The sequence below is a fragment of the Perca flavescens genome, chromosome 10 (genome assembly GCF_004354835.1).
Source record: "Perca flavescens isolate YP-PL-M2 chromosome 10, PFLA_1.0, whole genome shotgun sequence".
Classification (NCBI taxonomy): Eukaryota; Metazoa; Chordata; class Actinopteri; order Perciformes; family Percidae; genus Perca; species Perca flavescens.
In genome coordinates this window covers 829583-839582 of record NC_041340.1, presented here as the reverse complement: position 1 = coordinate 839582, position 10000 = coordinate 829583, and the positions used below count along the sequence as shown (strand labels likewise).

General features: G+C 42.5%; 2 protein-coding genes across 5 annotated transcripts in view; one reads left to right on the top strand and one right to left on the bottom strand.

The window, feature by feature from the left end:
- The first annotated feature begins 2350 nt into the window (after positions 1 to 2350).
- Positions 2351 to 6704, top strand: LOC114562932 (exosome complex component RRP40). Of its 3 annotated transcripts, none has more exons than XM_028589642.1 (5): positions 2351 to 2679; positions 3426 to 3575; positions 4315 to 4466; positions 5764 to 5935; positions 5997 to 6704. In XM_028589642.1, exons 1-5 carry the CDS (start codon positions 2455 to 2457, stop codon positions 6030 to 6032), a joined length of 735 nt encoding a protein of 244 aa, XP_028445443.1. In that variant the 5' UTR covers positions 2351 to 2454; the 3' UTR covers positions 6033 to 6704. The 3 variants fall into 3 exon arrangements, with proteins under 3 accessions (XP_028445443.1, XP_028445442.1, XP_028445441.1); XM_028589641.1 differs by having other exon boundaries at positions 2352 to 2679; positions 5764 to 6007; positions 6069 to 6704; XM_028589640.1 differs by having other exon boundaries at positions 2353 to 2679; positions 5764 to 6704.
- A 2004-nt stretch (positions 6705 to 8708) lies between these two features.
- The window catches only part of LOC114563049 (polyadenylate-binding protein-interacting protein 2), a 5536-nt gene continuing 4244 nt past the window's right edge, over positions 8709 to 10000 (bottom strand). Inside the window, exon 4 of one of the 2 annotated variants that reach the window (XM_028589821.1) lies at positions 8709 to 9116. In XM_028589821.1, the coding sequence (XP_028445622.1) occupies positions 9051 to 9116 (66 nt within the window). In that variant the 3' untranslated portion in view covers positions 8709 to 9050. The remainder of the gene's footprint in view (positions 9117 to 10000) is intronic. The other variant, XM_028589822.1, reaches the window with a different exon arrangement.

Sequence of the window (10000 nt, the reverse complement as noted above, 5' to 3'; positions counted from 1 at the left end):
ACAAACAATTAAAAACACATACAACATGAAAAGGTGAGCATTCAAAATAGGCTACATGATCGCTGAAAACTAATTTTCCTCCTTTTTCTGCATGTTCACTTTTCAGCAAGCAAGATGGCGGCGTTCGTCTTTTAATATAGACGTTAGTGACGTAACGCAACGTACGGCTGAGGACGGTGAAAAACGCTTTTGCCGCCCATTTTTACACTTCTAAATTAACGTATAAAAAACTAATTTACCATTGGCAATGTCCGTACGCTACTAACGGTCGGTGGATTAGCTATCGTTAGTAACGTTTTATTCATAAACCTTTCCTTAAACCGAGCTAAATCAACGTTAGCTACGTTTTAGCGTGCTAACGTTTGTCGTAGCATTGACCTAGCTAGCTAGCTAAGCCAGCCAATGTATCACACAATGACTCAAGTATTTCTTAATAAAAAAAAACATTACTTATTAGATAACGTAACATTGAATTGGCAAACAGACATAGAAGACAACAACGACACTTTTGAAATAACGTTAATGAAGTCAGTTACCCTTCATAAGCTAGCTAGCTAAGTTACGTTAGCTAATGTAGCTAACATCAGAGAGTTTATTCTAGAAGCACTGTTTAAACAAGCACATTTTCAGCAACAAACTGCCAGTAAAATGAAAACGCTTACCTCGCCTCCCTGCCCCAGGAGCCAGAGTGTAGTTTAGGAGAAAACTAACCGCTGGTTCGATGCCAAGTCCCCGAGAGACGGTGTGGGGTGACTGGGGTACGCCTGTTGAAGAGGTGCGCTCGTTTTTCTCCTGTGTGAAGATGCAGCGGGCGGGGTGCCAGACAGAGCGCACTCCTCAATGTGTTTCTGTCTCCGGCCGCCATAGTCCTTTGACGGTATATATTTGCAACACATAGCTTGTTGGATTTATATTTAATAATGTTAAAAAAACGAACCTAAATCAACAGACTATTATTATAAAATCGTTAGACTGTTTTTAAACTAAGCTAAACCAGTACACATACGATATGCTATGATCTGATGTAATGATACGAAGCAAACGTTTTTTTACTCTTCCCATAACATGTCATGACTCATGAGTGTGTGTGTGTGTGTGTGCACGCGTGCGCATGCGTTCGTGCATGTCTGTGTGTGTGTGTTTGTTTGTGTGTATATGCGTGTGTCTGTGCGTGCGTGTCTGGGTGTGTGTGTGTGTGTGTCCGTGCGTGCGTGCATCTGTGAAGGATTGATGAGGGGGAAAAGAGCATAAACTAATTTGACCTATACCTCAAAACATTTACTCAATCAAGTACAGTATAGGCATACTTCTTGTGTAATACTCTTTTAATACTCCACTACATTTATTTGGTTTTTTTAGTTACAAAAAATTTACAATTACACCCAATATTTTCTACTGCAAAATTTAAGTGACATTTACATCCATCAATCCATGAATATTTTTTGTACTTTTACTTAACATTTTGAATGCAGGTAATTTACCAAGTATTTCTAGTCCTGTTAGTACTTTTACCACGCAGTAAACCAATCACGCCAAATACTATTTGGGAAACTGTGCTGGGCATTTTTCACTGCTTTCTGATGTTTATATGCAAACCAAACAATCAAGAAAATCTGCAGATTAATCAATAATGAAAATAATTGTTGGTGCCCTAACTTCATTGTTTTTGGCTACCAAGAACCTTTAGTACTTGAAAGAACCATATAAAAGGCTTGAAGAACCATTCCCTGAATATAGAGGTTCTTCAATTGGTGATGACTCTTTGAAGAAACGTTAAAGAACCATTATTTTTCTGTGTGTAGGAGATTAGACCTGATGAAATGATGACTAATATATTTCAATTTTTTCAAATGCTATAAAATTGAATACTCACAATTCAATGAAAGTACTAATCAAGTACCTGCAATTTCATTTTTTGAGTAATTTGTTTGATTTTGTAAAATGTTTTTGTGCGTATATTTTGATATTTTTAAAAATGTTTCTTTGACGTTATGTTCACACTTGTTTTTTAAACACTGTCGACATTTTTTTGGCATATTTTTAATGGTTTTTGACGCTTTATTTGACACTTTCTTTTTCATGCTTTCAACGGTTTTTTTAATTCTTTTTTCAATGCTTCTGTGCATATTTTTGGACGTTTTTTTAATCATTTTTTCAAAATGTTTTTTTGACGCTTTACAAAAAAAATCTTATTAAATGCTTTTCGACGTTGTACTTGATGCTTTTTGCCACTTTGTTTTAACGCTTTGGACGGTCGCTTTAGAAACAAAAAATAAAAGCTTGAGACAGAAACTTAAATATAGTTTTCTTTGTGTTGATTTGTTTACTCCCGCAGAGGGCGCTGCAGGCTGCAGGCTGAGCTTCCTGTTTCCTGTTTCCTGTGTGTCCCAGTGATATCAGTCCCCGGAACAACAACAACAACCCATGTGAGAGAGAAGCTGTGGAGTCTCCGCCATGTTCTCCGGTTTAAAGGATAAAGTCGGGGAGGTCTTGTTACCGGGAGATGAGTTCTCCTTGGAGACCGAGGACACCATTTCTCTGACGGAGCGCGTGAAGCCGGAGAAGGTGGTGTGTGGCCCGGGTCTGAGGCGGAGCGGAGACCGGCTGCTGGTGTGTAAAAGCGGCGTGCTGCGACACAAACAGCCCAACATGTTCTGGATGGACTCCCAGCAGAGGAGGGTGAGACAGCACAGGAGGGGCTGGTTATCATAGATAGAAATGTGTAAATATATATGTGTTTATATCTATGGCTGTTTATCAGCAGGAGCTTCTACTTCTACAACATGCAAGGTCCGTTCACAAAACTCTGCATTTAAGGTTTCTTCATGACAGCACGCGTTAGCTCCTCATATGACACAACTTTTAGATTTAAATTTAAATCATTATAAGTCAGTAGTGATTTCGGGTTGAAGATAATGTTATTAAGTCGCGCTTTGTGCCGTTAAAATGAAACTTTATTGATCAGGTCCGCTGGGATTTCTGCCCGCTGCGCGCTCCAGCGGTCGGCGGGAAGAAAACCCAGCGGACCTGATCAATAAAATAAAAAACATTTCTGAAAAGTTGAGATTATTTAGGAGTAAAGTGCTGCAAGGTGAACCAGATACTCCCCGAATTAATCAGAAGACCAAAGCCATTAATAGGCGTTATTAGTTTTTGTTCTGAAAATGAAGTCCGTCGAACAAAATCCTGTCAAATTTTAAAATGTATATATTTAAATGGAGGTCAGCAGGTCACAATAAAAGCCTGTCTTCAAGCCAAATCTTAAAAAGTGAGGAAATGAATAGACTCAAGTGAACATCTCTGTAAAGAGAAGGCAACATTTCAGCAACAGGGCGATTCAAAGTGCTTTACATAATCACATAAAGAGAAGCCAGGTGTTGTAGCGGTGCATGCTGGGAGTTGAGTGTGTCCCTCTCTGTCCTCAGTATGTCCCCGCTAAAGGAGAGACCGTCATCGGCATCGTGACGGTTAAATCCGGAGACGTCTTCAAGGTGGACTTTGGAGGAAGTGAGCAGGCGTCTCTGTCCTACCTGGCGTTTGAGGGCGCCACCAAGAGGAACCGACCCAACGTCCAGGTGAGACACTGAGAGGACACAGAGATGTCCAGGTGAGATACTGAGAGGACACAGAGATGTCCAGGTGAGATACTGAGAGGACACAGAGGTGTCCAGGTGAGATACTGAGAGGACACAGAGATGTCCAGGTGAGATACTGAGAGGACACAGAGATGTCCAGGTGAGATACTGAGAGGACACAGAGATGTCCAGGTGAGATACTGAGGACACAGATGTCCAGGTGAGATACTGAGAGGACACAGAGGTGTCCAGGTGAGATACTGAGGACACAGAGGTGTCCAGGTGAGATACTGAGAGGACACAGAGATGTCCAGGTGAGATACTGAGGACACAGAGATGTCCAGGTGAGATACTGAGAGGACACAGAGGTGTCCAGGTGAGATACTGAGAGGACACAGAGGTGTCCAGGTGAGATACTGAGAGGACACAGAGGTGTCCAGGTGAGATACTGAGAGGACACAGAGGTGTCCAGGTGAGATACTGAGAGGACACAGAGGTGTCCAGGTGCATTTTTACGACATCTTTGCTGTTTCCCCCCACGTTTTTGTTGCTTTTTAAAAAGTTTGTACACATTTTTTGACACGTTTGTTAGTTTGTTGACATTTTGGTTGCTTTTTTCGTAATTATTTTTGCTTTTGTGTCTGTGTCTTTGTCTGTGTGTGTCTCTGTGTGTCTGTGTGTCTGTCTGTCTGTGTGTGTGTGTCTCTGTGTGTGTGTCTCTGTGTGCCTGTGTGTGTAGGTGGGCGACCTGGTGTTCTCCCAGTTCGTCGTAGCCAATCGGGACATGGAGCCGGAGCTGGTGTGTGTGGACAGTTCAGGACGAGCCAATGGGATGGGAGTGTTTGGAGCCGGGGGGCTGCTCTTCACCGTGTCTCTGGGACTGGCCAGGAGGTCGGTGTCTCCGTCTCGTAGTTAGTCAGGTTCTCCGTGGTAGCTGGACGACTGTCGACCTTCACACACTTTATTCAAATGGAAAAACATTTTGACAATTTCACTTCAGACTGACGATGCAATCCTCATTTCACTTTAAATTAGTGGGACTAACAAAACCTAATCAGTTGCATTTCATGTTGCCAGCCACGGTGTTTGGTCTCTGCGTCCTCAAGTCTACTCTACCTCTGATTGGCTTGCTCTAACCCAAACCTAAACCAGCCAATCAGAGGGAGAGTAGAGTCCACAGCTGCTAACATGTTCTTCTAATACATTCATGCTAACACGGCCACGCAGAGACTTGTTGCAGCTATGACTTTTTGACTTTTTTCAACATATTATACTATGACTGTTAACTTTGCATGTTGAATTTTCAATGGTAAAATTCATATTTAAATTGCTTGAGAACATTTCAAAGTGTGTGTGTTACTGTGTACTGTTTGTGTCAACATTTTTGTGTCGCTCTTTCCGATATTTCTGTTACTTTTTTCATGCATCTCTAATGAGTAGGGCTGTCCTCGACTAAAGAAATTCTTAGTCGAGAAGTATTCAGGACATTTACTTGAGTAAAACTGTGTAAGTATTATAAGGAAAATGTATTAAAAGTAAAGAAGAATTCTCCCATTTTAGAAAGTGGAAACAATCCAAACAGTCAATCAACTTTCCTTCTAATCATTTCAGCTGGACAGCAGAAGTCTTAATGTGTAAAGTAACTAGTTACTAAAGCTGTCAGAGTAATGTAGTGGAGTATAAAGTACAATATTTCTATGCACACACACACAAGCACATAGCTACGGAGAAAGCTCTGCATGGAGCCTCCACAGAACCATAAATCAGCCTAAAAGAGGCAATTTGGTCGGTGCCTAAAAAGTAGGGCTGTCCTCGACTAAAGAACTCCTTAGTCCACTAACACTTATAGGATTTAGTCGACTAATCGATTAGTTGATTTAATTGACAGAGCTGTGAGCTTTGAGAGGTGGTTAAGACTAGAAAAGCACAATATAAATGTAGTTAATTAACCATCTGTAAAACTGAGTTTCTCCACAATTAATCCTGCAAAAGCACCACTTTAAATCTTGTGTTTACCATAAATGTGCTCAGAAGTTTCTTGGAAATGAGTAATTAAGCATGAATAAGCATAAAAAATGACTAATGGACTAAAGAAATCTTAGTCGACTAAGACCAAAACTACTGATTACTCGACTAATCGACTAAGAGGTGGCAGCCCTACTAATGAGACTATGTGTCTCTGTTCCAGGCTGCTGTCCCCCCACAGCGAGGTCCTCTCTGACCTGCAGACCCTCTTCCCCTGCGAGCTGGTGGTCGGGATGAACGGCCGTCTGTGGGTCCGGTCGTCCAGCGTTCAGCAGACGCTCGTCATCACCAACCTGCTGCAGAGCTGTGACACCATGACGGCCCCCCAGAGACAGGAGCTGTTCAGGAGGGCTGCACAGGGGGCGCTATAACACCATGACGGCCCCCCAGAGACAGGAGCTGTTCAGGAGGGCTGCACAGGGGGCGCTATAACACCATGATGGCCCCCCAGAGACGGGAGCTGTTCAGGAGGAGGTACAGGGGAGGTGCTGTAGAGCCGGGACTGTAAAAGTGAAGCAGAACCATCTGGATTCTATCACTGATGTTTGTTTTAAGTTTATTTTTCTGATCATTTTGGTTCTTTTGAACTTTATTTGATGCCATAAAAACAGGCTGAAGCCTCATGATTGGTCGGGCCGGTGTATGGGCGGGACTTGGATACCGCTGCACAATATTTCAACTTTTTTTTCTAGAATTTTCTGACTTTTTGTCTCGTAGTAATCGGGACAATTTTTGTGTGCAAATATTCCAACTTTATAAAAAGAAAAAAATTCAATATATTCTGAGTTTATTTTCCCTGTAATATCCCGACCTTTATTCTCCAAATATTCCAGCTTTTTTTGAAGAGGAGAAACAGGTGTGTCTGGCTGTGTGTGTTCAGAAGAAGTTGCTGCAGACTGAACATTAATCGTCTTAAAACTGATCTGGTGTCAGCGTTACCTAAATCAAAGCTGCGTGTAGTTCCTTTTTAGCAACAGTTTGCTCATTTGTAATCATTTCTCAAAGCATCACATGTCTTACAATGCCAGAGTATAACCTTAGTGTCTCTCTGTCCTCTCTAACAGACAGACTCTGGATCAGAATAAAACCTGTTTTAGCCTCCTACATTGAGTCCATTCAACTTTACAGATATCACACATAATATACATTCATAACCCTTTTTGTAATGTGCATCTCACATCACATGGTCAGCAGTCTGGATGGCTAGCTAGACAGCTAGCTAGACTATCTGTCTGTCTGTCTGTCTGTCTGTCTAACTGCTCCTCAGATCTCTGCAGGGTAAACCCAGACAGCTAGCTAGGCTATCTGTCTGTCTGTCTGTCTAACTGCTCCTCAGATCTCTGCAGGGTAAACCCAGACAGCTAGCTAGACTATCTGTCTGTCTGTCTGTCTGTCTAACTGCTCCTCAGATCTCTGAAGGGTAAACCCAGACAGCTAGCTAGACTATCTGTCTGTCTGTCTGTCTGTCTAACTGATCCTCAGATCTCTGAAGGGTAAACCCAGACAGCTAGCTAGACTATCTGTCTGTCTGTCTGTCTGTCTGTCTGTCTGTCTAACTGATCCTCAGATCTCTGAAGGGTAAATCCAGACAGCTAGCTAGACTGTCTGTCTGTCTGTCTGTCTGTCTGTCTGTCTGTCTGTCTAACTGATCCTCAGATCTCTGAAGGGTAAATCCAGACAGCTAGCTAGACTGTCTGTCTGTCTGTCTGTCTGTCTGTCTGTCTGTCTAACTGATCCTCAGATCTCTGAAGGGTAAATCCAGACAGCTAGCTAGACTATCTGTCCAATCTGAGTTTTCTGTTCCACGACTAAAACTACTTCTGAACGTACACATGTTCCACCAAAACAAGTTCCTTCCTGAGACTATTTAGCAGAGGCACCGTGGCTCCGTCTGGAGCTTAGCCCCGCCCAAGACGATAGTGATTGGTTTAAAGAAATGCCAATAAACCAGAGCATGTTATTCTCCCATCCAGGAATGCTGTGTGGGCTAGTCAGACCTTCCTCCGCAGCTCTGTGGAGGAAGGTCTGACTGTAAGAGACTACATACAGTATTTACCCACTATGACCATTACTACTGTCATTACTAATCATTGAGCCAAAAATATGAACGTCATATCCAGAATCAAGCAAATCTGTCTGGAGTCATATTTGGGGGATTTGATCCAGTTCTTTCATATATATCTACATAGATATATATGTTCTTTGATATTTAGCTTTTTTAGTTGTTTGCCAATTTGTCGCCGCAGATGAAACACAGCGGCAGGCCGGTGCCGTTGGAAGCAAACAAATCCTGTGTGTGTGTGTGTGTGTGTGTGTGTGTGTGTGTGTGTGTGTGTGTGTGTGTGTGTGTGTGTGTGTGTGTGTGTGTCCCCGTGTCCCCACCGGTGGCGTCTGTAGTTCCTGACGCAGTCAGTATTCGAGAATGAAGGAATCCTTAACAGCTGTTACATTAAAACCAAGGGTGTTACCAACTTGGGGGGGGTCCCGGGACACGTCTGCATGGATCGAGAAAAGAGACAAAAACCTCGGAAAGAAAATTTGGGAAAAATATTCTTAAACAACAATGTCAAAAGGCGACAAAAACTTTGAAATAAATTGTTTGAAAAAAGCGACAAACACCAAAATAAGCAACAAAAACTTTTTTTAAATGTGGTAAAAAGCCCCCCTATAATTAAAACTAAATGAATCTCAGGGTGCTGACCCCTGGACTAAACCATTATGTGGATGAAACCATCAGTAAATAAACACTGAAGGACTTTTTCTGCATAAACATTTATTTTTCAAATAGATTTAAGAAAAAATAGATATTTTTTTTTTTACAACTTTTTTCTTTATATGACTTTTTGTACAGAACTTTATGTGCATTTAGAAAAACAACAAACCGATGAGAGTTAACGAGGCGGCGGAGCCGCAGAACACAAAGGATGCTGGGAAAACTAAAAGAGCCCAGAGAACTACAACAAGCAGCCGATAGCATCTACCTCAACACGGGGTTAGCTTTTAGAACGTTAAAGTGCAAATACAACCTCCGAGACATCACACACAGGTCAGTCAGACAGACAGACAGACAGACAGACAGACAGACAGAGGGAGGAAAGAGAGAAAGAGAGAGACAGACAGTTTAGACACAGACAGATTAGAGTGACAGACACAGAGAGACTTGGGGAGGGTGGGAGACAGAGAGAGAGAGAGAAAGATGGGGGGAGGAAAGAGACAGACGAGCAGGCGGAGGACAGACAGACAGACAGAGGGAGAGAGAGACAGACGGAGAGAGAGACAGACGGGCAGGCAGACAGGTGGTGCAGTAACTCAGTAACTCTGAACTTGGCGAGCGCGGGACTTTGGCAACACGGCCGACTGGGGGTCGAGTGACGGCGGGAGAACAGGGCAGACATCTTGTTGATGATGTCACAGTGCGGCGTTGGGGAGAGGGGGGCGGAGCCCGGCAGGTCACATGACGTGTTTCTGGCTCCCTGGGGTGAACTCCTTGGCGTTGGGGTTCAGACTGCTGCTCACCTGGACGACAGAAGAAGAAGAACCGACAGGTGAGTGATTATCACCACGTCAACGCTGCTGACTGCTAAATCCTGATTTAGATCAAGTTAAATCCTGATTTAGATCAAGTTAGATCCTGATTTAGTTAAAGTTAAATCCTGATTTAGTTCAAGTTAAATCCTGATTTTAGTTCAAGTTAAATCCTGATTTAGTTCAAGTTAAATCCTGATTTAGTTCAAGTTAAATCCTGATTTAGTTCAAGTTAAATCCTGATTTAGTTCAAGTTAAATCCTGATTTAGTTCAAGTGGAATCCTGATTTAGTTCAAGCATTGGGTGAGAAATAAAAGGGGCGAATCGCCCACAAATTACAAGAAAAAAGCTGACAAATGTTCAAACATGGTTTGTAAAATAATATTTAAAGGGTAACTTTGTTGCTTTGTTTCAACCTGGACCCTGTGTTTCTGGGTCTAAGGGCCTGCTGGGACCCGAGATCCCTACTTTTTGTTAAAGGAACACGCCGACTTATTGGGAATTTAGCTTATTCACCGTAACCCCCAGAGTTAGACAAGTCCATACATATCCTTCTCATCTCAGTGCATGCTGTAACGTTGTCTGACAGCTCGAGCATTAGCTTAGCACAGATCCTGCAGGTAATGGTTCCAGTAATCCTACTGCTCCCAATAAGTGGCAAAATAACGCCAACATGTTCCTGTTTACATATTGTGATTTATAGAGTCACAGCGTGTACAAAAAACAACGTAACATGAGACACAGCCGTCTTCTAACTGTAAACAAACCGGGAACTATATTCTCAGGCGGAAGAATATAGTACTCGGGCGGAGTGATTTGCTCGCAGCAAGCCTGTCTGAGAATATAGTTCCCGGTTTGTTTACAGTTAGAAGAT

Excerpts from the sequence above, each read along its gene's own strand:
- LOC114562932 (XM_028589642.1), top strand. The coding sequence starts at position 2,455 with ATGTTCTCCGGTTTAAAGGATAAAGTCGGGGAGGTCTTGTTACCGGGA. Across the intron at positions 2,680-3,425 it reads TGGACTCCCAGCAGAGGAGG|TATGTCCCCGCTAAAGGAGA; the intron begins GTGAGACAGCAC and ends CTCTGTCCTCAG. Across the intron at positions 5,936-5,996 it reads TGACGGCCCCCCAGAGACAG|GAGCTGTTCAGGAGGGCTGC; the intron begins GAGCTGTTCAGG and ends CCCCAGAGACAG.